This window comes from Eptesicus fuscus, chromosome 15 (genome assembly GCF_027574615.1).
Source record: "Eptesicus fuscus isolate TK198812 chromosome 15, DD_ASM_mEF_20220401, whole genome shotgun sequence".
Classification (NCBI taxonomy): Eukaryota; Metazoa; Chordata; class Mammalia; order Chiroptera; family Vespertilionidae; genus Eptesicus; species Eptesicus fuscus.
Genome location: NC_072487.1, coordinates 77,664,075 through 77,690,289, shown reverse-complemented (window position 1 = coordinate 77,690,289; position 26,215 = coordinate 77,664,075). Strand labels below are relative to the sequence as shown.

Here is a 26,215-nt window from a genome sequence, read left to right as displayed (position 1 = left end):
CCCCGCCCCACGCCACCAGCCGTCACCAGTGGCCCTGCGGCCGGCGCAGGAGACCCAATCTCGTCCACAGCAGGGAGGCCCCGGCCGCAGGCTCGGCGGGGAGGCCGCCCGCACCCAGGCTCCCGTGCAGCTGGGCAGACGCCGGGGAGCGCGCCTCTCCCACCAACGAGGCGACACGTGGGGCTGTGACCCGCCCGCGACCCTGGGACTGCGAGAGGGGCGGCACCAGCCGGTCAGAGGGACCAGGACGCCACCTGGGCTGGGGCCGGTCCTGCAGCGCGAGGGCCAGGTCACGCCCCGACACCAGGCGGCCCCGGCGCACCACGCGTGTTCCTTTTATAAACGCCGGCCACGCCAGCTGTGGGAGCCAGAAATAAGTCGGCAGGGATCGCATGCCCGGTGCTGGCCGGTGCCAGGCCAGGCTGTGCCCGCACAGGTGCCCACCCTTCACGGCCAAGGACGGAGGCCCAGACGAAGCCGCAGTGCAGCGGCCCGAGGAGGTGCTGCCCACAGCGCCGGCGCCAGGCCCTGCTCACACGGAGCCGGCGTCTCCTGGAACCCCCGGCGCTGGGCTGTGGGGGGCCCTCCTCACCGACCTGGCACCTGAGCGGGCACCCGACCAGGCCGACCAGGCCGACCAGCCCAGCTGCCGGGTCCCGGTGGCAAGGGCCCAGGACGGGCTTCCCGCTTCCCGAGTGCCCGAGCTGGCCTCCTGGAGTGGCACTCGGGTGCCGGGCGAGGGGCCCCAGCCCCGTGATCTGGGACACGGCCCCCCTGTGGCTCCCCGCCACACTCACTCCCAACAGATGGCCCAAGGGCACAGAGCCTGGGCTGGGGGCCGAGGGCACCACCCACACCGCAGGGAGACGAGGCCCACCCTCCTCAGGGCAGGCCTGGGGCGCCCCATGCTGCCGCTGGCTGCTGCTCGGCGGGCACAGACCCCCCAGCAGCGGGCACAGACCCCCCAGGACGTGGGCACAGACCCCCAGCAGCGGGCACAGACCCCCCAGGACGCGGGCACAGACCCCCCAGCAGCGGGAGCAGGGCTGGCCGCCCCGCCACCAAGACCCTGAGAAGTGACGGGGAAGCCGGGCGGGTCCTGCCTCCCCGACAGCCGAAGGGGCCCACACGGGGTCGCACCGGCCGCCGCCACAGCCCCTGGGACCAGCCCTGCGGGGCCTCGCCCGGTCGCCAGGCTTTCCCGCCACCTGGGGGCGGCACAGCCCAGCCAGGTCTCGCCCCCGAACGCCGGCCCCACACACCGGCTGCCCACCCGACCTCTGCCGGGGCCAGAGCGCACCCACACCCGTCCTGACCGCCCCACACCCACGGGCTCCCGTCCACCTCACTTGGTAAGAGGTGCGCAGTCTTCCCCGGCGCTCAGGCCAAAGGCCCTGGGGCCCCTCCCGCCGCCGCCCTCCGGCCCCCACTTCGCACACAGCAGCAGAGCCTCCTCCCCAGCCCAGGCCACGCCACCCTCCCAGCCCAGGACGCTCCGGCAGCTGACCACCTGCCCGCCCCGGAGCCGGAGGGCTAGGCCGTCTCCTCACTCTCCTTCCTCCCAGAGCTCTGCCCAGAGCGCACCCACACCCGTCCTGATCGTCCCACACCCACGTCCTGACCGCCCCACACCCACGCGCTCCCGTCCGTGACCAGCCCACTTTACAGACAAGAAAGCTGAGGCCCAGCAGAGTTTTAAAAGTCTGACCCAAGGCGACACACTGTCTTGACCCCAAGCACCGCTCACCCCTTGGGAGGCTGGGCCTCATTCAGCTCTGCCTCCCACACCACACGCAGCTCCCGGGAGAACTCCTATGCGTCCTTCATGACCCAATCCGGAGGGCCCAACCCCCAAACACAGGGCAAGCTGAAGTCACCCCTTCACCACACCCCTCACACCGTCTCCTCCCCGGACAGGCGTGGAGGCAGGGGCAGGAATGACATCACACTAGTCACGCGCAGCTGCACACTCGCTGAGTGGCCTGCCCGGACGTGACCAGCCCACTTTACAGACAAGAAAGCTGAGGCCCAGCAGAGTTTTAAAAGTCTGACCCAAGGCGACACACTGTCTTGACCCCAAGCACCGCTCACCCCTTGGGAGGCGGGGCCTCACTCAGCTCTGCCTCCCCAGCGGCCAGCAGGAGCCAGGCATCTGTGGACAGACAGCTCGTCAGAGGGACGGATGGACGGATGGACGGATGGATGGATGGACGGGCGGGCGGATGGATGAATGGACGGATGGATGGACGGATGGATGGAAGGATGGAAGGACGGATGGACGAATGGATGGATGGATGGACGGATGGACAGACGGTAGATGGACGGATGGATGGATGGATGGATGGACGGATGGACGGATGGATGGATGGATGGACGGATGGACGGCTGGATGGATGGATGGATGGATGGATGGATGGATGGATGGATGGATTGACGGACGGACGGACGGACAGATGGACGGATGGACGGACAGACGGACGGACAAATGAATGGATGGATGGACAGCGAGCAGACAGGAGATGTGCTCTGAAATTTCGGCCAAGCCTTGATTCCCCACCCACCACCCAACAGCGTGCGCCTGGCAGCAGAGGAAGGAAACAGTCACTATGGCTGAGGGCACTGAGTCCCAGCCAGGGTCTGCCCAGCGGCGGGTGGCAGGTGCGCCTAAAGCAAGCAGGGCCGAGGGTGGGGCTCACCGTGGACAGGAGCACACACAATCACAGCCCCGAGTGCAGGCTCCCTGAGGGCTCCCAGGACCCCCAGCATCGAGCACTGGCCCGGGGTCCCCTAGGGCAGGCCCCAGCCCAGCGTCCCAGGAATCGGCACCAGCTAGACACGCAGCAGGACCCCCAGCAAGGGATGGGCTCACCCCCACGACACTTCTGAGAGGGAGGCTGCAGGGGGAATCTGCAGGGAACGTGAATTCACTCAACAAACATTTCACGGGGCTGGCGCAGCGCCTGGCACTGTGGGTTTGGCCAACGAGGCCTCGGAGCCAACCCCACCGATGAGCAGGGGCTGAGGTCCCGGGCCCCTCGCCCATGAGCAACGCCCCCCAGGGTCCTCCCCCAGCAGCAAGGCCTCCCCCACCTCGACCTCGACCCAGCATCCTTCCTTCCGTTTTACACACGAGGAAGCCCAGCTAACGGTGAGGAAGTCACCAAGTTCACCAGGCAAATCGAGGGGGACAGGCAGGGCCCTGAGCGTGCGCCCCTCGCCCAGCACCTAGGGGCTCGGCCTCTTGTGGGGGAGGTCTCTGGGGTCCCAGCCTCAGAGGGGGGAGGTCCCTGGAGCCCCGGCCTCAGAGGGGGGAGGTCTCTGGGGTCCCAGCCTCAGAGGGGGGAGGTCTCTGGGGCCCCAGCCTCAGAGGGGGGAGGTCTCTGGGGTCCCAGCCTCAGAGGGGGGAGGTCCCTGGAGCCCCGGCCTCAGAGGGGGGAGGTCTCTGGGGCCCCGGCCTCAGAGGGGGGAGGTCCCTGGAGCCCCGGCCTCAGAGGGGGGAGGTCTCTGGAGCCCCAGCCTCAGAGGGGGGAGGTCTCTGGGGCCCCAGCCTCAGAGGGGGGAGGTCTCTGGGGCCCCGGCCTCAGAGGGGGGAGGTCCCTGGGGCCCCGGCCTCAGAGGGGGGAGGTCTCTGGGGTCCCAGCCTCAGAGGGGGGAGGTCTCTGGGGCCCCAGCCTCAGAGGGGGGAGGTCTCTGGAGCCCCAGCCTCAGAGGGGGGAGGTCTCTGGGGCCCCGGCCTCAGAGGGGGGAGGTCTCTGGGGTCCCAGCCTCAGAGGGGGGAGGTCTCTGGGGCCCCAGCCTCAGAGGGGGGAGGTCTCTGGGGTCCCAGCCTCAGAGGGGGGAGGTCTCTGGAGCCCCAGCCTCAGGGGAAGGTGGGCTGCTGCCCTGACCTGTGCCAGGGAGAGAGAAGCGGAAGAGGGAAGGCCCTGCTCCCCCCACACCCCTCCCCCCCCAGCTGGCCCAGGAAGGCCACAGCCAGTGCTGCCCTGCCTCCAGCGTGGCCCCTCACCGCGGCTGAGCCCAGACTGGCCAGGCACCCAGTGCCTAAAGCCCCACCTCCCAGTCCTTCGACCTTGATCCTGGGCAGAAAGTCCAGGAGCCGGTGGGGCGGGGCGCTGCACACCTCCCTGGACTCTGCCCCCCATCAGAGCTGTTTTCCTGGATGCCGGCGGGGAGAGGGGAGCGGCCCCCAGACAGACCAGCACACACGGGACACTCCTGGGCAAGTGACGCCTGCAGCTGCCCACGGAGCGGGCTGGGGGCACCGAGGGGTGTGCGGACAGACGGGAGGGGGAGGGGCCTGGCAATGGCACTCACCCCAGGCGCCAGGGATCCGAGCCGGGGTCACGTCGCGCGGGGGGCCAGCGGGGGTCATGCTCCAGGCCAGGAGGTTCCAGGGCCCAGGAAGGAGAGGGGACATCAGGCAGCAGGGGACCGACTCGGGGGGCTCCAGGTCCCGCCAGGCCCACTCCCAGCCCCACCTCCTCCCACGGTTAATGATTCCCAGACCAGCTGACCACACCCCCACGCTCACATGGCTGCTCACCAGCACAGGCCTGTCGCCCAGCCGGCAAGGGGCGGAGCCTGGCCCTGCGAGGGGATCCTCCTAAAATCCCCCAGGAGGGACCCCGACCCATGGCCACATGGGCATCCCCTCCCCACCCCCTCGGTGGGGCCGTAACTCCCTGGAAAGGGTCCACCCATTCTCTCTGCCTGATTCCCTTTCGACAGTCCACCCAGCAAACTCCTATTCATCCCTCAAAACCCATCTACAACACCACCTCCTCCTTGAAGCCTCCCTGACTTCCCAGGCACTTTACAGGTGAGGCAACTGAGGCCCAGGCAGGTGAAATCCGCTGGCCCCCAACTCAGAGCCGGCAGCCACTCACCACACAGGGCAGCCTGTTCCCATCGCGTTTTAAACACAAGAGAGCCAGGGAGGAGACTGCGTGGTGCTTGGTGTGGCACTGAGCGGAGGCCTGGCCTCCCCTTGGGGGTCGGGGGGCATGGAGAGTTCTAGCTTGTGAGGTCAGAGGCCAACATGAGGACCCCACCGTCCCCTGCTCAGCCCAGTAAGTGAGGTTCGCTATTTCCCCATCACACGCTGCTCACCCCGCAAGGGTCTCCCCATAACCCTCTTAGTTCAAACCGGAACCAGGCCCAGCTGGCGTGACTAGCCAACTCAGAGCCCGGGGCTCCCTCGCCCCCCCGCCCAGGCCCTGCGCCCTCAACAGAGGTGGGAACAGAGCCATTTCCTGAGGAACCGGCCCCCAACTCTGCCATCCTGGCCAGCCACCCGTTCGTGGGAACACGGCCAGGGTACCGGGAGGGAAAGGCAGACGCTCCGGCAGCCAGAGGGCCTGGGGAAACTGAGGCCCAGAGAGGAGAAGGGACATGCCCGCAGCAAGCTGGTCGGAGGGCAGGCCCGGGCCACCAGAGCCGGCCCCAGGCGGCACCCCCGCTTGGGAGAGGGTGACCGTCCGCCCACGGGAACAGGCGGGGCCCAGGGGCCCAGGGACCGCCCAGCTCAAAGGCACAAACCCCTCCCAAAAGCGGCAGCGACAGCCTCCGCGGAGGGCACCCCAAAGCCACCCTGGAAACTGGGTCTCGGGGTCCACGGTAGGTGCCGACTGTCTCGAGAACGCCCATCGCGGCTCGGCCCCGAGCCGCACTGCAGGTCCGCCCCAGCAAGGGCCCCTGGCACACGTCACTCAACCTCCTGTCTGACGGCCTCGTCCCCGAAAGGCCTGTGGCCTGTCGGAGAGCTGAGCACGGGCGGCTGAGCCGGGGCCAGGCCCCTCCACCTGCCTGACGGCGCGGTCCACGCAGCCCCGCCGCTGAGGGGCCAGCAGCCGCAGGTCAGGGGCCAGGCCCCAGAAAGTGGCCTTGTGGAGCGGGGCTGGACCCTCAGTCGTGGGGTCTCCATTCCCGGACGCCCGTGCTGGCAGCTGCAGGACGGCCCGGCCGGCCCTGCCCTCGGGACGCCTCGGAAACGAGAAGACGGGGAGGGCGGCTGGCACGTCCTGAGCCCACGCTGACCACACAGCCGCTCTCCCAGGCCGGCCCGCGCCCTCCGTGTGCCGTCAGCCCACCCCCGTGTGTCCCCACGAGCAGCACGCCCGGCCCACGCGGAAATGGCCAGGGGCCAGCAGATCTGATGGCGCAGTGGCCCTGCCCAGGCCCACAGCGTGCCGGCACCCTGCCCTCCCCCCGCGCACGGACGATGGCGCACGGACGATGGAGGCCAGCGCTGGCCCTGCCGGGAGAGCCAGGCTTCCGACGGGTCCCGCACGCGGGCGAGAGGGGCGGGCGGCGGGGTCCCGGACGGAGACTCAGGGTCCGGCGGCCGTCCAGGGGAGCCCAGCGCAGCCACGGCGACCACCTGGGCCTGTCACCGCCTGACCCCTGCCTGGGGCCAGTGCGGACTCTTAAGCCAAATTGGTCAATTACAGACACTTAGATCCCTCCCCGGGGCGCCCAGCCTCCCCGTCTGGGCGGCAGGACCAGGAAGCCTGTTGAATCAGTAACCTCATTACAGCGGAGCCCACACGGCGGCTTTGAACTCCGCGGGGTTGATCCACGCACCGGGGCTCACACACGGCCTGGCCCAGGCCCAACTCGCTCTCCCCCGCCCCTCGGCGCTGCAGGCGCCAGATCAGGACGCGGCCAGACGCTGCCGAGGCCCGTCACCACCAGCCCCGGGCCCCGGGCACCGTCAGGGAGACTGAGGCACGGCTGGAGACCACAGCTGATCAAGCGAGCCCAGAGGCGGGGAGGCCAAGGCCAGGCTCCGGGCGGCCAGGAGCGCGTGAGGGCCCCCCCTTGCGTGCCTGGCCTCGGCTCACGAAGCTCGGGCCACCCGGCTCAGGAACTCCAGCCAAGGGCCAGCCGGGCTCTGAGGAAACGCCACCCAGCGAGGCCTGAGTGGTTTGGTCCCCCAAGGGCCCCCGGTGTCCCATCCCCCCGCCCCAAGGTCAGTCCCCACCTGCCTGGCCCCGAGGACAGCCTGTCCTCCCAGCATGTGCAGGGCCTGGCCTGGCATGTCCTCCCAGGCCCGGGCTGGAGCCTCTGCCGCCAGCCCCACAGCCCCCCTGCCCAGGCCCAGGCCCCTCACTGCCGCGCTAGTGCAGGGCCCCGGGACACCCCATCTCCATGGGGCGCGGGGGCTGGGCGAGAGCCAGGGCCGGGGGTGGGGGTGCTCCCCGACTCCTGCTCAGGGAAGGCGGAGATCCCCAGCCCAGGAAGCCACGCCGAGTCTCCCAGCCCCGCAGAAGGGGGAACAGGCCACTCAGGGTACCTGCCATGTCAGGCTCCAAGCCTCCGGGGACCCTGCTCCTTCCAGCCCTGCCCGCCTCCAGCCCACCCTCTGCCCAGAGCTGGAGGCCTAATTCCAACCGGGAACACGGCTATGCCCTCAGCACCGCGGCCCGGACCCCACACGCCTGCCCCGGCCCCAGGGCCCCGGCCGCTCCAGGTGTCTCTCCCGCCTCCTCTCACACGTCGTCACCTCTCCCGCCGCAGCCACCGCGGCCTCTGGCCTTTGTCTCCGCCGCCCCTGCCACGGGGAGCGCCCCCCCCACCTGTTACAACTCTGCCTCCCGAGCCCGAACCAGCACCAGAACCAGCACCAGAACCGCTCCAGCGGGAAGCCTCCCCACGCCTCCACCCGCACACCGTCCCGGGGACGCAGCAGCGGGCCAGCACCGGCAGGCGGGCCGGGGCGCCGTGTGGCGTGCGTGACCCAGCCGGCAAACCTGGCTCCTGCTGAAGACGAAGCTGTCGAGACGGTTAGGATCTGCTACAAAGGCTGGGCGTGGGCATGTGTGGACATGTGTGCCCGTGTGTGTGTGCCCATACGTGCCTCTGTGTGTGTTCACATTTGTGGTCAGGTGTGCACGTGTGTAAGCATGTCTGTATGTTTTTGTGTGCATGCATGTACACACATCTGTATGTTCACATTTATGATCCTGTGTGTACATGTGTGTCTGTGTACTCATGTGTGGATGCACGTGTGTGCACTGTGTGTATGTGTTCACGCTGGTGTGTGGGTATTCATGTGCACATGTGTGCACATGTGTTGGGGTGGAGACCACAGTATAACCAAGGCCCCACCCTGCCTTAGGGACCCGTGTGACCATCCTTGCCCAACCCCCACACTACCAGGTCCCTCGGGAATTTGCTTCCAGACAGTTCCACCCGGGGGGGGAGTGAGGTGCTTCCCAGCCCGTGGCTCTCCAGCCCGTCAACAGCCCCCGCTTGCCCCACCCCAACGACCCTGGACGAGGTCTGAGGGTCTCCAGGCCCCAGACGCCTTCACGGGGTGGAGAGGGCAGAACAGACAGTGAACCTTCCCCCCTCAACGTTCCACAGAGCAAAACGGGCCCCAGGGACCCAGCCAGGGCACGGCCCAGGCCCAGTGGGCGGGAGCTTCCGGGGGTGCTGCCTGAGGGTCGGCAGGGCTGGGGAGCAGCGGGCACGCAGGGCCCCCAGACGGGGCGCTCAATGTGCTAAGAAAGGCGGCAGCCGCCTAGGGCCCCGGCTCCGGCCCCGGCGCAGAGGCCAGCACGGGCGCCGGAGGGGCTCCGTTTCCCCACCTGCTCAGGGGCACAGCGCGGGGGCCTCCACGAGGTCCTGGAGATCCAGTCCCAGGCGCACGGCAGGTGCCGGTGGGCGGGGCCTCAGCGCCTCCAAGGGGCAGCACCGGCCCGGAACTGGGGGACAGGAACACGGGACCGGCAGGAGCCGGGGAGATCCGTCCACATCTCCACCGGGACTCGGCCCCAGCAGCCACCTCGCACAGGGCACACAGACACGGACACAGGGACACACAGTCACAGGACATGGGGTCGTAGGAACACATAGACACAGGGTCATGGGGTCATAGGGACACGGAGTCACAGGATACCGGGTCAGGGACACACAGACACAGGGACACGGGTCTCAGGGGCACACAACAAACAGTGCCGGACGGAGCTGCGGCAGGGGGCTGAGCGGGAGAGAGTGAGCACGTGTGAGCCGCACACCCAGGCCCTGCACGCGTGTGCGCACCCCACGCTCCCTGCACGGCCGGGCCAGTGTCACGCAGCTGCTTTCTGCTCCATTTCACGCCGTTTGGCTGCTGAGCCAGACACCCGCTCTGTCACTCCAGGGCGCAATTTCCCGGCTGGGAGGCGCCGGGCACACGGCTCAGAGCGGCGCACCAGGCTCGGGCGGGTGTGCCCGCGGGTCCCCGGTCCCACCTGCCTCCTGTGGGCCTCGGGGAGAGTCCGTGCCGGGGGACCCCGTTCCCGAAGCTGCCGCGCACACGCCAGAGCACCAGCCATCATCCCTGCTTCGGGGTTCTGTTTTGGTCCAACACTCAGACCCGGCCCGGCCCGCCCCGCCCTGGCCCGGCCCGCCCTGGCCCAGGCAGGAGCAGCGGTAGCCAGGCCCCTCGGTGACCCCGCGGCTGCCTGGGGCCCGGGAAGAGCCCAGCCGTGCGGCCACTTTACAGATGGACAGGGCGGCCGGGCAGGCCACACACACAGCAGCAAGGACAGAGGGAAGGACCCTGGTGGCCTGGCCAGCACCAGGGCACAGCCCCCCCAGGGATGGCCACATCCTTCCAGAGAGAGCGGGTGGGGGGAGCAAGTGACACAGGAGCCTGCACGGGAGGGGTGGGGGGAGAGGAGGGGAAAAGTTAAGGTTGAATGCTGGAAGCAGGGAAGGCGGGGGCGGGGGTGCAGGGACACCCTCTCTCCACCCCTCCCCAGCATCCCTGAAGCTGACCTGCTTAACAAACATCGGGGCAAAGGTCTGGAAGGTGATCCCCAAACAGATGCCAGCCCCACAGTCCAGACAGCCAGGCTGGAGCACCCTGCCCATCCCTGGCCTCACCAGTGGCCAGTTCCCATGGAAATAGACCAGCTAATGGGCCACCTCGAGGCCTGGCCGGGGAGGCGGCTGTGAACGCCACACGGGGAGCGCGGAGAGGGAGGAGGGCAGCGGAGAAGGGGAGGGCAGGTCCCGGCTGGCGGAGCCCTGGCCCGAGGCAGCGGGCGGGCTCTGCTCTGTCCTCTGAACAGGCCGCTGCGCCGCAGGGAAGGACCCCTCACCCTGAAGGACGGCCGCTGGCAGCTCGGACCTCGGCCCTGCCGCACCCACCGTGGGAAGGGCCCACACAGCCACGAACCTGAGACCCTGCAGGCAGCTTCCAGTGCTCTGGGCGGCATCCCCCACCGCCACCCCCAGGCCCCCTGCTTTTAGCTCAAGTCCGTCCCACCGCACTCCCCCGGGGGCCCCTCTCCTGGTGCCGCAGCCCCAGGCCTGCACGCCCAGCCTGCCCACGGCAGGGGGCCGCCGCAGGGCACCAGCCTGTGCCCGCACAGTAATTCCACAACCACCCGCCCCCAGGCCTCCTTCCCCAGGAGAGGAAATGAAGACCACCAACCGAAACTGCCCCCCCCCCCCCGAGCCAGAGGGGGTGGGGTGGGTGCCCGGGCGGAGCAGGCAGAGGGCTTCCTGGAGGAGGTGCCGCCTCCCACAGGCCCTGAAGGACAGGCGCAGCCGGAAGAGCTGGTGGAGCTGCCTCGCCCTGGCTCAGGGCGCCGGCCCATCCTGGGGGCCCCGGCTGGTCCCACCCACGTCCTGGCAGAGGGGGACGGGGCTGCACTCCGGGCCCAGGCCCACAGCCGGCCCCGGGGAAGGATGCAGGCCGGCAAGGCCACGGCCACAGCCCGGCCACATCTGAGAGCCGCTTCTCTCACCCCGGCGCGTCCCCGTCCACACACAGAGCCCCCTCTGGAGTTCACCAAAACAAACGCCCCAACAGTCGGCAGGGCCCGGGCGGGCGAGGCAGAGCTGCCTGGGCAGGCGGACTCCAGCCCGGCCTCCCCAGAGTCACGTGACCCTGTTATTTCGGGAGGCCCCGGAACGCGCTCTATTTTGGGTCCCGAAGGCTCTGATGTTACCAGAAGCCCCTCAACGGGGCTCCATGCTCGCCCGGGTCCCCAAGAGCCCCCGAGAGGGTGGCCAGTGTGTCTGCCGCTCTGCTACGGCCACCCACCCCTCCCCGGGCAAGTGGCTCACTAGCTGCCAGAGGGTCTGGCGTGGTCCCGGATCCCAGACCCCTGTCCAGGCCGCCGTCCAGGCCCACGGTCCAGGCCGATGGCAGCACAGCCTCGCCCGCCGAAGGGTGCGGGCCCCTGGCCGGCCCGGGCAGCAGGGGCGCCTCGGGCGGGTCACTCGGCCTCCAGACCTGCACCTTGGGGCTCATGCCGCCCTCGCCAGGTGGCTCAGCAGGCAGCAGCTGGGAGGCCCTGGGCGGGTGAGGGCAAGTGCCCACAGCACCTCCAAGCCCCAGGCGCTGGGAGGAGGAAGCCTGGGGCCCGAGGCCTGGAAGTGGCCACACAACTACGAGGGGGGCACGGGTCAGGCCTCCGACTGCCACCCCCGGAGGGTGAGGCCGTGCTGGCGAGGGGCTTGGGCCACCAGCTGCTTAAACGGCCCTTCGGCTCCCCTGGACCTCAGCGCCGGTCACAGGCTCAGGAGAGAAATAAAATGCACTCAGAGCCCAGGTCTCCCGCTCAGGCCTGGGGTGTGCGGGCCGCCCCAAGGCCACGGGCGTATTTGGGGAGAAGCCTCCTGGCGGTGTGGGGGCGTCCCTCCGGGGTCCTGGGCAGTGGCTCCTCCTCACGGGGACGCTGGCACCGTCACCCTGCAACCTGGGCCCCCCCTGCGCCAGCTCCCAGGACGTCAGGGACAGGGACCTGTCCTGCTCCGTTCCCAGGGCCCTGTCACGTGGGGGGTGGGAGGACACGATGGTGCAGAGCATTCTTGTTCCAGAAGGATCCTCTGGGAGAGCCTCGCTCTGGGTGTGTGTGTGTGTGCATGTGTGTGAGTGTGTGTGCGTGTGTGTGCGTGTGTGTGTGCGTGTGTGTGAATGTGTGTGTGTGTGCGTGTACGTGTGTGTGCATGTGTGTGTGTGCATGCGTGAGTGTACGTGTGTGTGAGTGTGTGTGTGCATGCGTGCGTGTACGTGTGTGTGTGCGCGCGCGCGCACATGCAAAGCTTTAATGGGGAAAAGGAGATGTCGGCCCACACGGGACCCGCCAGGCCGGACAGCAGGTCACAAACACCTCAGCTCGTCCCTGCCCCACGCGCCCCTGCTCCACCGGGTCTGTAGCCTGCGGCCTCCACCTTTCCCGGCCAGATTTCCTGTCTGTAAAATGGGCATGCGTGCCCCCCCCCCCCGGGGGGCGGAGGGGAAGCCCAGGTCCTCGTCACACAGTCAGGGGGGGAGTCTTGGATCTGACGAACGCGGAACCCTCGCCGTCACCTGCAGCAAGCCCCGGGCCCAGCGCTGACCCTCGCCCTGACACCCTGGGCCCAGCTCCCGAGCTCCAAGGCGCCTGCAGCCCGGCCCGGTTCTGACAGCAGCCCAGGGGCCAGACTGCACCCCAGGCTGCAGAGGGGGCAGACTGGGGGAGGGGGGCTGACCGCGGGGTTTCACTCGGAATCAGCTGTTTTAATTTCCATCCAGGACAAATCCTTCACCCGGCCTGACAGCCTGGCTGCTGGCCCCGCCGCCGCTTCACTCCCCTTCCCGGCACTCATTTGTAAAGTCTCCCCGCCTCCCGCCCTGCCGCTCGCCGGCTCCCCAAACCTGGGGAGGCACAGCTCGGGGCGCCGGGCCGTGCCCCCTCCTCCCGGGAGGGTCCCCGCCTGGAGCTGGAGGGCCGTCAGCGGCCAGGAAGCCCCCGAGCGGGGTGGCAGCGGGAGGACAGGAACACTGACCCTCCGCGCCCCTGGGGCGTCCTCCTCCAAGTGCAGGGCCGACCCAGAGGAGGCCCCGGAGGGCACCCCGAGTGCGCCGGGGCGCGGGGCCCAGTGCCGGGACGGGGCATTCCCAGACTTGACGTGCCCGGCCGGCCGGCCCCTGGGTGACCCTGCCCCCCGCGCCCGGCTGCTCTGGGGAGGAGGGTCCCGGGTCCCCGCGGCGGCCTGCGGACCCGGCGGCCGGAGCCTGCGAGCGCACAAGTTGCTCCGCCCGCCCGGCCCGGTCCCTGCGCCGCCGGCTGGAGCCGGGCACCGGGCCGCCGGGCGCTGCCAGGCCGGGGGCGCCCCCCGTCCCGGCCGCCCCGCCGCCCTCCGGCCCCGCGCGGCCCGCCGCCCTCCCGCTCCGAGACCCGGAGGCGGCCCGGCGCCGGCGGGGGCGCCCGCCGCCCTCGCGCCCTCCCCGCCCGGCGCGCGGGTAAAAGTTGCCCGGCCCCCCGCCCCGGGCCCGGCGCCCCAACTCCGCGGAGGCCGGGCGGGGGGCGCCCCGCGCGCGGCGAGAACGCGCCCCCGCCGCCGCCCGCCGGCCCGCGGGCACTCACCGAGCGGCAGGAAATGTTTGGTGTCCATGTCGGCGGCGGCGCGGCGGCAGCGGCGAGCGCGGCGGCCCCCGGCGCGGCCGGCCGGGCCCGGGCGGCGGGAGCCGGCGGCGGCGGGGCGGCGGCGGCGCGCGGAGGCCGCGGCGCGGCGAGTTGTTGCAAAAGTCGCCCAACAATGTAAACTACTTGTGCTGCGCGCCGCCGCCGCGCGCCCGCGCCCGCGCCCCCGCCGCGCGCGCCCGCGCCCCGCTCCGACCGCTGCGGCGCCGGCGGGGGGGCGGCGGGGGGCCCGCGACGGGCGCGAACTCGGCGCAGCGCCGCCGCCCCGCCCGGCCTCCCGCCCCGCCCGCCGCCCGCGCGCGCCCCCCCCGCCGCCCCCGCCCGCGCGCGCCCGCGGCCCGCCCGCCCGCCCGGCCGCCGAGTTGCGAGCGAGCCAGCGCCGTGCAAACTTGCAAGTTTGCCTCCGCCAGGGGTTCCCGGGAGCCGAGCGGGGGCGGGGCGCGGGCGGGCGCAGAATTCCCTCCCCGGCTGCCAAAAAAAAAAAAAAAAATGCCACTGGGCGGAGGAGGCGGCGTCGGAGGAGGAGAGCGGGCTGGGGCGCTCGGCGCGGCCGGGCCATTGTCTGCGCGGCCACACAAAGCTGCCCGCAGACCCGGCCCCGCCGCCCGGCCACAGTGGGGAAACTGAGGCCGGGGTGCCGAGCCCGGAGGCGGGGGCACAGGTTCGGCTCCTCCACGGGGAGTAGGCGAGGGGGGTCTTTTCTGGGCCCTCCCCCCGTCCACCCCTCCCTTCCAAGCGGGTGGGAAAGCAAAACCCAAAGGGGACCCCACCCCCCAGGACGGACGCGTGGGCCCATCGGGAGGAGCGGGGGGGGGGGGGGGGGCCTCACGCTTCCGCTGCACGTGGGGCCCTTCTTCGGGGACCCCTCTGTGAAGGCACCGGGCTGGGGAGGAGCGCCCAGAGTTGAGCCCTGACTTGGTGGCTGTGGCTATTTTTGTGCCGTGGGTCGTCCTCTGCTCCGACTTTTAAATTCAGGATTTGTTTGTATGAAAATGAAAGGGAGCCGCCTGCCCTGGACAGCTTGGGCGGCCGGAGCTGGGGGTGGGGGTGGGGGTGGGGGTGAGTTACCTGCACGGGCCGAGCCTCCCCGAGCAGGCGCAGCCCTGAGGCACCCCCCTGCGCCCCGCTCCGGCGGGCCCACTCAGGCCGCTTCCCCTCACCGCCCCCCACGTTTGCTGCCATGCGGACCTACCTTCCCAGCGCTGACCCGGGCTCTGGGGGGCAGAAGAGCTTCCCTAAGGCACCTGGGGTGGCCCTGGGGCCAGGGGGTGATGGAGAGGGAGGCGATGACGGAGCGGCCTGGCCCTCCTGGCTGCCCAGAGACAGACACAGCCCCGCGAGACCACGGGTCAGGCTTGGCACTGGGCGGCACTTTCCCCTCTGTGAAATGGGGGCGTAACAGGACCCACCCCCACGGGACAGCAGGAGCCGGATCCCACAGGGGCCGGGGGGCCTGTCCAGGAGGGAAGCACAGACTCCCTCGGGTAGGAGCCCCCTGGGGGTCTGGGGGGCAGCACTGGCTGGGGAGCCTCCCCCAGGACACCCCAGGCCGCAGCTGAGGCCTGCCCTGTCCTGGGTTCTGCCTGACCCTCCCCTGCTCTGGAAAACCTCCCTGCTGGCTCCTGGGCCCTCTGCCCACCTGGCCCCCAACACACACACAAACCTCCTCCTGTGCCCGCCCCGCCCTGCAGCCCCAGCCTGGTTAGCTGCAGCCACGGGCTCCCACCCCCGATTGCCTCCCTCCAGGGCTGGGGGCAGGCGTCACGGGGGCTGGGGGCAGGCGTCACGGGGGCTGGGGGCAGGCGTCACGGGGGCTGGGGGCAGGCGTCACGGGGGCTGGGGGCAGGCGTCACGGGGGCTGGGGGCAGGCGTCACGGGGGCTGGGGGCAGGCGTCACGGGGGCTGGGGGCAGGCATCACGCGGGACGGGTCTGACACGGAGCAAGCCTAGGCTCGCTGACGCGGATGGGGTGCGTGCTGTGGGTCAGCCTGGTCCTCGGGCCTGTCTCCATCGCCCCTGGCGTGCCCTTGGCCGTGGCGCCAGAAAGTGGCTTTGCTTGTCACCCCGACAACTGGTGGGCAGCGGGTACTACTAACCCACCTGACTGGCGAGGGCAGTGAGGCTGGGGAGGTGACAGGATGGCACGTCACAGGGCAGAGAGGATAAGGGCCCGTCCTCGGAACCTCTGGGCCAGTGGTTCCCAACCTTCTCTGGCCACGCCCACCTGAGCATCTCTAACATCCTGATGCCCACCCCACTCCCCATGACATGTTTCTTATTTTTCAAAACGTGAACTCCTAGTCACGTGGAGGAAGCCTAAAAGGCCATGAACTTGGTCTAAGCAAGCTTCCAAAGAGCATGGCATCCATGAAAGAGAAAAATAAAAGAACGAAAGGACAGTTGAAGTACTGAGGAAGAAATCACTAGGAAATTGTTAAAAAATAATAATAATAATGTGAAGTGATATGACAAAATTGCAAATAAAGTTTCAAAAACATCTAATAGAGAACTGAAGTGCATAAATATATCACAATATCTATAATAATAAAAGCATAATATGCTAATTAGACCAGACAGCCGAACAACCTTCCGGACGTCATTCCAGACATCCTTCTGGACAAAGCCACAGTGGCAGGGGGCTGAGGCAGAGGCAGTTAGGGGCGATCAGGCAGGTAGCAGGCAAGTGGTTAGGGGCAATCAGGCAGGCAGGCAAGTGGTTAGGGGCAATCAGGCAGGCAGGTGAGTGGTTACGAGCCAGCAGTCCTGGATTGCAAAAGGGATGTCTGACTGCTGGTTTAGGCCCTGTGTGGGATCGGGCCTAAACCAGAAGTCAGACATCCCGATCTGAGGGGTCCCGGATTGCAAGAGGGTGCAGGCCGAGCTGGGGGACACCCCCCCACCATGCACAAATTCCGTGCACTGGGCCTCTAGTATCTGTATATTGATATACTGTATACGAGACCCCTAAAACCATAAGAAATGTAAAAAATCCACTATTAATAACTCATTCTGGAATTGCCCCTCTTAAAAATCAAATGGCCCCCCTGTACCCCCACGTTGGGAAACCCTGCTCTGGGCCATCAAAGGATGTGAGCCGGGGATCAGTGACGCAGGCCGCCCATTCATGCTCCAGGGCAGGGGGCAGGGAAGCACGAATGCTCCCTGTTTTGCAGAGCCGGGGCCGTTCTCCTTTCTGCAAACCTCTGCTCAGGGGCGGCCTGTGCTCGCCTGGGGACTCAGGTGGAGGTGTGGTCCCAGACCGACCGGCACGACCCGCCGGTGCCTGACCAGGTCGCATTCCTTCCTGTGCCTCAGTTTCCTCATCTGGAGAGCCACGCCTTCCTCCCTGAGTCACCGGGCTGACTCACGGAGATAACACGGGAGGTTCTACCGGTACTGTTACCACTCTCATTAGGAGAGGACGGATCGCCCTCGGGAGCCCCGCCCAGAGGGGAATGAGACACGCCCGCGAGGAACTTTGCTTGGGGTTGAGCTGATGGGCCGGCAGGACGCCCGTGGACTGAGGGGTGAGGGGAGAGCAAGGCCCCGGCCAGCCGGGGGCCCAGGCGTCGCCCGGGCGGCGGGTTCTCGCCTTGCGTTTGGAGGTGGGAGTTTTCGCCCGGCAGAGGCGGGGTGAGGGCGCCCCGGGCAGAAGGACAGGCATGAGCAGGGCCCGGAGGTGGGAGGCACCGGCGGGTGAGGGAGCAGCAGGCGGAGCCTGGGGCGCCGCGGGGCGAGCAGGTCGGAGCACGCAGGGCAGGGCGTTGGTGGGAAACTGGTCCTGGAGGCCCGCAGGCTGGGCTCCGATCCGCAGGCGCCTCCGCCCGCCCGTGGGCAGCCGCACCTGGGCCCCTCCCCCCCCCCCCGCCTCCCACGGCACCCTTGCCACGGAAAAAACTCGAGACTGCTTGGCACGGTTGGCGCCTGGAGACAGGGAGCCGCACGCAGTTTTCCAGGGAGGCACAGGCTCAGGCTGTCGAGGGTGAGAGGGGCCTTCTGTTCCCCAGAGAGACCTCAGGAGGCGGCACCCAGCCAGGCCTCTCTCCCAGGGACACGTGGACAGGAGCGGGCCCCGCGCCCCGCAGGCCTGGCAGCAGTCCAGCCTCGGCTGCAGAGGCGGCCTGCTCCCCGCGGCCCCTCTCACCTGCGGGGGTGGCGGTGCGGGGTGGCGGGGGCTCGGGAGAGGAGCCCTGCCTGGGAGTCGGCAGAGGGAGGCCCGGCCCCAGGGCTCGGCTGGAAAATGCGGGCACGGCTCCGTATTTCTATTCTCACTCTCCCCTCAAGCTCGGGCCCTTTCGTGCAAACGGTCACACACACGCATACACACACACACACACACACACACACACACACACACGACACCTTCCGAGACAGCGGCTGCCCCGCTTGGAGTGGCCGGGTCCGAGCCAGCCATGGAAAAACCCGCCCGGCCTTCCTGCCTGCGCCGCGGCAGCCAAAACTATTTTCGTAGTAATATCCATCTATTTACAACCTGGGATCTGAGAGCGTTTTGTTTTCTGTTTGGGGCTTTTTATTCCCCCTGAAGGATGCTTTTTAAGGGACTTGGGCCTATTCCGTGCGCCTGTCTCGGCTCCGTCTTGTAAACAGTCTCCGGAATCGCCGGTGAATAATATTTTGAAAGGCGGGTGTCTGCCGGGCGGGGGCTCCTGAGGCTGGCGTCGGGGCGGGCGGCCCCCAGCAGCTCCTGCAAACCCCAGGAGGCACCTCGGCGGCCGGCTCCTTCCTGCAAAGGGGGGCCCGTGTGACCCCGAGCTGGCGACCAGCGGGACCTCGCAGGGGTCTGGGGCCCTTGACCCCGACAAGCACGCCGTGGCTTAGACGCGGCCAGCCTGTCCGCGTGTGCAGGCGGCCTGTCCCTGTCCCCGGCGCCCTAGCCCAGAGGGCCCTTTCTCACCGCCGCCTCGGGGACTCCTTTGGTTGGGGACCCCGTGTATTGGTGCTCTGAGGCAGGCAGCTCACCTCTCTCAGGAGGTGGGAGCCTCGTTCCCAGGCTCCGGGGGGCTCGGGGCAGCTTGGGAGGGAGTGCCGGGGACCAGGCCTGAGGGGAGGGGCTGGCCTGTGGAGGAGGACCAGGACCCAGGGCAGCTCAGGCAAGAGCTGGGTTCCCTGCAGAGGCCCCCAAAGAGGTGCTCCTGCCACGCCCTATGGCCCCCAGGAAGTCGAAGATGCCGAGGCGGGGGGGGGGGGGGGGGGTTGGCGGCAGCCTGGGAGGCCGGAGAGGCCCACGCCGGGTGCTCTCCAGGGCCTCTTGGTGCCAGGTCTGCGCGCACCGCCAGGCCCCGCACCGCCAGGCCCTGTCTCCTCTCGCAGCGCCCGGCCTTGCAGACTCCGCTTCCCCATTTCACAGATGGACACACTGAGGCTGAGAGGAGCCGTGGCTGGCCCCGGGCCGCATCACGTCTGTCAAATAAATATTATGAATCATTTCCCGTTATCTTTATGGGGCAAGTGCTCCGTCCGTGAGCCTGGGCTGGGGCTCCTGTGTGTGCGGCCGCTCATGTCTATGTCCTAGTATGTGCACAGGGAGGGATGGACGTGTGTGGCCGCTCATGTCTATGTCCTAGTATGTGCACAGGGAGGGATGGACGTGTGCGGCCGCTCATGTCTATGTCCTAGTATGTGCACAGGGAGGGATGGACGTGTGTGGCCGCTCATGTCTATGTCCTAGTATGTGCACAGGGAGGGATGGTCGTGTGCGGCCGCTCATGTCTATGTCCTAGTATGTGCACAGGGAGGGATGGACGTGTGCGGCCGCTCATGTCTATGTCCTAGTATGTGCACAGGGAGGGATGGACGTGTGTAGCCCAACGTCACCACGGCGGAGGTGAATGGTCAGACCCCAGGGAGGCCCGGGGACAGCCGCGGCGCGGAGTCCCGCCTTCAGCGAACTGCTCCACCGCCTGCCTCTCCAGGCGGGGCGGGCAGAGGGGCCAGGGAAGACCCACGTCCAGAGAGAAGGGCCAGGCCGCAGACTTGGAAAACGGGGTACCGGGAACGGTGGGTCACCGTCGGGCCCAGCCACCAGCTCTCCCGCGGCCCCTCCGAACCTCGGTCTCTTCTTCTGTGAGGTGGGCGAGAAGAGCCAGCGCATCGCCGGCCGTTGCGGCCGTAAGAACACGTGACAGGAAACCGAGGGGAACGCACTGCGGGCGCGGAGAAGGCTCGGGCGAGGCCCTTAGCCGGGCCGTGCAGATCCAGCCGGCGGCCTCCCCTCTGCCGGCTCTCAGGCGCCGCCCATCGCACGGAGAGAATGTTTTCTCCGGGGCATTTACTCTGGACGGTTACCCCGTCCATCCCTCCCTGTGCACATACTAGGACATAGACATTGTTGGGCCACACACGTCCATCCCTCCCTGTGCACATACTAGGACATAGACATCGTCGGGCTACACACGTCCATCCCTCCCTGTGCACATACTAGGACATAGACATCATGGGCCACACACGCCCATCCCTCCCTATGCACATGCTAGGACATAGACATCATGGGCCACACACGCCCATCCCTCCCTATGCACATGCTAGGACATAGACATCATGGGCCACACACGTCCATCCCTCCCTGTGCACATACTAGGACACGGACATCATCGGGCCACACACGTCCATCCCTCCCTGTGCACATGCTAGGACATAGACATCATGGGCCACACACGTCCATCCCTCCCTGTGCACATGCTAGGACATAGACATCATGGGCCACACACGTCCATCCCTCCCTGTGCACATGCTAGGACATAGACATCATGGGCCACACACGTCCATCCCTCCCTGTGCACATGCTAGGACATAGACATCATGGGCCACACACGTCCATCCCTCCCTGTGCACATGCTAGGACATAGACATCATGGGCCACACACGTCCATCCCTCCCTGTGCACATGCTAGGACATAGACATCATGGGCCACACACGTCCATCCCTCCCTGTGCACATGCTAGGACATAGACATCATGGGCCACACACGTCCATCCCTCCCTGTGCACATGCTAGGACATAGACATCATGGGCCACACACGTCCATCCCTCCCTGTGCACATGCTAGGACATAGACATCATGGGCCACACACGTCCATCCCTCCCTGTGCACATGCTAGGACATAGACATCATGGGCCACACACGTCCATCCCTCCCTGTGCACATGCTAGGACATAGACATCATGGGCCACACACGTCCATCCCTCCCTGTGCACATGCTAGGACATAGACATCATGGGCCACACACGTCCATCCCTCCCTGTGCACATGCTAGGACATAGACATCATGGGCCACACACGTCCATCCCTCCCTGTGCACATACTAGGACATAGACATGAGCGGCCACACACGTCCATCCCTCCCTGTGCACATGCTAGGACACGGACATCATCGGGCCACACACGTCCATCCCTCCCTGTGCACATGCTAGGACATAGACATCATGGGCCACACACGCCCATCCCTCCCTATGCACATGCTAGGACATAGACATCATGGGCCACACACGCCCATCCCTCCCTATGCACATGCTAGGACATAGACATCATGGGCCACACACGCCCATCCCTCCCTGTGCACATACTAGGACATAGACATCATGGGCCACACACGTCCATCTCTCCCTGTGCACATACTAGGACACGGACATCATCGGGCCACACACGCCCATCCCTCCCTATGCACATGCTAGGACATAGACATCATGGGCCACACACGTCCATCCCTTCCTGTGCACATACTAGGACATAGACATCATGGGCCACACACGTCCATCCCTCCCTGTGCACATGCTAGGACATAGACATCATGGGCCACACACGCCCATCCCTCCCTGTGCACATACTAGGACATAGACATCATGGGCCACACACGTCCATCCCTCCCTGTGCACATGCTAGGACATAGACATCATGGGCCACACACGCCCATCCCTCCCTGTGCACATACTAGGACATAGACATGAGCGGCCACACACGTCCATCCCTCCCTGTGCACATACTAGGACACGGACATCATCGGGCCACACACGTCCATCCCTCCCTGTGCACATACTAGGACATAGACATTGTTGGGCCGCACACGTCCATCCCTCCCTGTGCACATGCTAGGACACGGACATCATCGGGCCACACACGTCCATCCCTCCCTGTGCACATACTAGGACATAGACATCATGGGCCACACACGTCCATCCCTCCCTGTGCACATGCTAGGACATAGACATCATGGGCCACACACGCCCATCCCTCCCTATGCACATGCTAGGACATAGACATCATGGGCCACACACGTCCATCCCTCCCTGTGCACATGCTAGGACATAGACATCATGGGCCACACACGTCCATCCCTTCCTGTGCACATACTAGGACATAGACATGAGCGGCCACACACGTCCATCCCTCCCTGTGCACATGCTAGGACACGGACATCATCGGGCCACACACGTCCATCCCTCCCTGTGCACATGCTAGGACATAGACATCATGGGCCACACACGCCCATCCCTCCCTATGCACATGCTAGGACATAGACATCATGGGCCACACACGCCCATCCCTCCCTATGCACATGCTAGGACATAGACATCATGGGCCACACACGCCCATCCCTCCCTATGCACATACTAGGACATAGACATCATGGGCCACACACGTCCATCTCTCCCTGTGCACATACTAGGACACGGACATCATCGGGCCACACACGTCCATCCCTCCCTGTGCACATGCTAGGACATAGACATCATGGGCCACACACGCCCATCCCTCCCTGTGCACATACTAGGACATAGACATCATGGGCCACACACGTCCATCTCTCCCTGTGCACATACTAGGACACGGACATCATCGGGCCACACACGTCCATCCCTCCCTGTGCACATGCTAGGACATAGACATCATGGGCCACACACGTCCATCCCTCCCTGTGCACATGCTAGGACATAGACATCATGGGCCACACACGCCCATCCCTCCCTGTGCACATGCTAGGACATAGACATCATGGGCCACACACGCCCATCCCTCCCTGTGCACATACTAGGACATAGACATCATGGGCCACACACGTCCATCCCTCCCTGTGCACATGCTAGGACATAGACATTGTTCGGCCACACACGTCCATCCCTCCCTGTGCACATACTAGGACATAGACATGAGCGGCCGCACACGTCCATCCCTCCCTGTGCACATGCTAGGACACGGACATCATCGGGCCACACACGTCCATCCCTCCCTGTGCACATACTAGGACATAGACATTGTTGGGCCACACACGTCCATCCCTCCCTGTGCACATACTAGGACATAGACATTGTTGGGCCACACACGTCCATCCCTCCCTGTGCACATACTAGGACATAGACATGAGCGGCCACACACGTCCATCCCTCCCTGTGCACATACTAGGACATGGACATCATGGGCCACACACGCCCATCCCTCCCTGTGCACATACTAGGACATAGACATGAGCGGCCGCACACGTCCATCCCTCCCTGTGCACATACTAGGACACGGACATCATCGGGCCACACACGTCCATCCCTCCCTGTGCACATACTAGGACACGGACATCATCGGGCCACACACGCCCATCCCTCCCTGTGCACATACTAGGACATAGACATGAGCGGCCGCACACGCGGGAGCCCCCAGCCCAGGCTCACGGACGGAGCACTTGCCCCATAAAGATAACGGGAAATGATTCGTAATATTTATTTGACAGACGTGACGCGGACCGTAATGGCCTGCTGGGATCGGGACGCCCGTCTGTCTCTGTCACCCTCCGATGTGCGTTAAATATTATATATGTGGCCGGGGCGGCCGCGGGGCTGGCGCGGTTATTGATGGCGCCATAAAGCGCGTCGTTTGCTCTGAAGGATGGAGAGGTCCCGAGGAGCGTGCCCGGTGCTCCCGTCCCAGGAAGCAGCCCTTACAGCCGAGGCCTCCCCGCCCGACCACGCCGGCCGCAGTGCCGACTGCCCGGGACGGGCCATTCTGCCGCGCTCCAGGCTGAGGAGGCCTGGCCTGGCACCACGCTGCCATCCCCACAGAGGGCCCCCCCCCCGGAAGGCTCGGGCCCCACACTCTCTGGCTGGAGACCCCTCTCTGGGGGGAGACCCCTGACAGGGGGTTCCCCTCCGCCCAGCGGAGAGCAGAACCCCCTGCCCCATCCCACCTACCCACCCCTGTCCCCATCTGGTCACTTTCCGCTTAAACCCCTTCCTGCTCCTCACTGGCCTGGGATAAAGCCCAGACTCCGAAGGCTCTCCCTCCTCCCTCCCTCCCTCCCTCCCTCCTCCGGGCGCCCAGCGTGGCCCCTCGCGGCGTGCTGAGTCCTCCCAGGCCCGGCTGGGGCTTCTCGGTACCCAGCACCCCCCGTCCCTCCGTGATATTCCCCTGAGCACCCCGGAGGCCAGGGCCCAGGGACCACCGGCTCCCATGTCCCTGCTGGGCTCCACATGGGAAGTTCACAGACGGAGGGGGAGGGGGAGGGGAGGGGCGGGGTGAGAGGGGAGGGAAGGGGAGAGGTTTCCCAGGCCTGGCTCCTGCCACCCAGGGGCGCCTCTCCAAGCCCTGAGGCGGACTCCCCGTCCCTGGTTCCCTCAGTTCCTCTACGTTCAGAAAACCGCCTTCCTCCTCCAGCCTCAGTTTACCCATCAGTGCAGGGGGTCTTAGCACCGGAGGTTGCAGGGGGGTGGGGGGCGGGGAGCAGAGGCCCCTTGAAGCCTGGAGCATTCACCCACCGGGAAGCCTTTTAGGGTTTGCTGAGGGAAGGGCTCGGGGTCACGCACCGAGAAAATGTCTGGGGTTCACCCCCTTCCACCACGACCCCACCTCCGGCCACCCCACCTGGGTCCCACCCGCCGGCCCCTGCCCCCAGCTCCTTTCGGGGAGCCCCTCCCCAGGCCGGTGAGTTACCCTCATGGTGACAATCGGCCTTCGTTTCTCCACTGACGAGGTCCCAGAGGCACCGCCTGGGGGGGGGGCGCTGTCCTGGACTGAGGTCACGGGGGGTGGGGGGGGAGCCCAGCCTGCCTGCCTGTGGCCCAGGACGCCCCTCCCCCAGGGCATCGCATCGCGGATGAGCCCCGGGAGACGGGAGACGGAGCTCGCGCTCCCGAAGCCCTTTGGGTGGGACGGCATTCCCCCCGGGCACCCCCCCCACGCCCCGCCTCCTGCTGTGGCCACGCTGCTTGGTCGTGCAGGGGGGCCCGCCAGGACCTCCACGGTTGGCATGGCAGCCCACCCGGCCCCCCCTCGGGCAGCAGCCCCTGTACTGCACACACGTCCGCCTCCCCCACAGAGCCCCGTGGCCCTGCACGCGGCGGGCACCCAGAGAGGGGGCCCCACTCCGCCCCTCTGCCCCCACCTCCTCCCCAGGGTGCAAGAGACAGGACCCCACCTGCCCAGGGGGACAGAGACACAGGGAGGGGAACGGAGGCCCAGGGCGTCGGGGTCCCACCCGGGGCCTGGGACCAGGAGGGGTCCCGTGGGCTAGAGACAGGCCTTCCTCGGTGCCGGGCTTAGCGGGGCCGACGTGAGCCTGGGCAGGGGGCAGGGGTGCGGGGGGGGGGGCACCCTGGCTGAGAGGGGCTGGCGGGAGGGACCCCAGGGGCCAGGCCGGCTCCCCCCTCCTGCAGGCAGCCGAGGGCTCCAGACCCCCGGGGCGGGGGGGGGGGGCTGTGCGTGCTCAGGAAAGGAAGTCAGCGCCGCCATCGCCGGCAGAGACGGCCGCACCCCACTGTCCCCCAGCGTCTGTCCTCCCTGTTGGCAGTGTGGCCGCTGTGGTTGTTGGGAGGTGGCGGATTTTTGAGGAAAAGAGTTTGCTCCTCACTGGCTTTTCTCCTGATAACCCCAGGCCTGGTGGTGGGAGTGGGGTCCTGGGCTCCGAGGGTCGGACCCTCCTGACCGAGTCCGGTCCCTGCCAGTGGGGGGGCCCCGCCTGGTTCCCGCCTGCACAGCAGGAGGAGGGAGCGGCGTGATGGGCCGGCCCTCAGGGCTCCTGTGAGGATGCGGGACAGGACGGTGCGCAAAGCCGCCAGCCAGCCGCGCCCACAGCCCGTCCGCGGCGCAGCGAGTGGGAATGGGATTCCCGCGGCCGGTGCCGGTGCGTGAGGTCGGAGCACACCCGCCCGCAGCCACCGCGGCGCACGGCCGTGAAAGGCGAGGCCCCGGCCCTCCCCGGCTGAAGCCACGCGCGGCACTTCCCCGATGGCCCCGGGGTCCACCTGCTGCCCCCTGACCTTCCAGGGCACCTGGCCTCCGGTGGGGGCGGGTCCATTACAGCAGAGCCACCCGTGGGTGGGGACACGGGCAGGTGGCTCGGGCCCTGAGGGCCGGGGCTGAGGGGTGAGGGTCCCCCCCACGAGCTGTCCTGCCGGCTCAGCCCTGGGTCTTGGCTCGTAAGAAGCGTGAGGCCGGGGAGGGCAGGGGGGCCTCGCCGTGGGGCCGCTCCGAGCTGCCTGGGGGCACGGCTCCTGCTGGCACGGCCGGCCACAGGGGCACCGGCAGAGAGGTGAGCTCTCGCCCTCATACTGCCCGGCGAGCCACCCTGGGCAGAGAGAAGACCCGCTGGGCCATCGAGGAGCTGGCTGCCCAGCTGCCCCCGAGCTCCTGGCACGTCCCGCCCAGCCGCCGGCCCTCTCGGCTCGCCAGGCTCGGAGGAACCCTGTCACCCCGAGCTGCCAGCGTGGCCTCCTGGGGTCCAGACTCAGGGAGGTGCCCGTCCGCCCGGCCTGTCTGACACCTGCCCGGGGGGCAGGCCCCTCCTCTCTCCCCACCTCAGCTTCT

The 26,215-nt window shown here is 67.4% G+C and overlaps 1 protein-coding gene across 3 annotated transcripts in view; it reads right to left on the bottom strand.

The window, feature by feature from the left end:
- The window catches only part of RXRA (retinoid X receptor alpha), a 79,706-nt gene extending 66,222 nt beyond the window's left edge, over window positions 1–13,484 (bottom strand). Inside the window, exon 1 of one of the 3 annotated variants that reach the window (XM_054727291.1) lies at window positions 13,353–13,484. In XM_054727291.1, the coding sequence (XP_054583266.1) occupies window positions 13,353–13,380 (28 nt within the window). In that variant the 5' untranslated portion in view covers window positions 13,381–13,484. Of the gene's footprint in view, window positions 1–7,671; window positions 7,690–13,352 lie in introns of those variants that run through there. The other 2 variants (XM_054727290.1, XM_054727292.1) reach the window with 2 other exon arrangements.
- Between the last annotated feature and the right edge of the window lie 12,731 nt (window positions 13,485–26,215).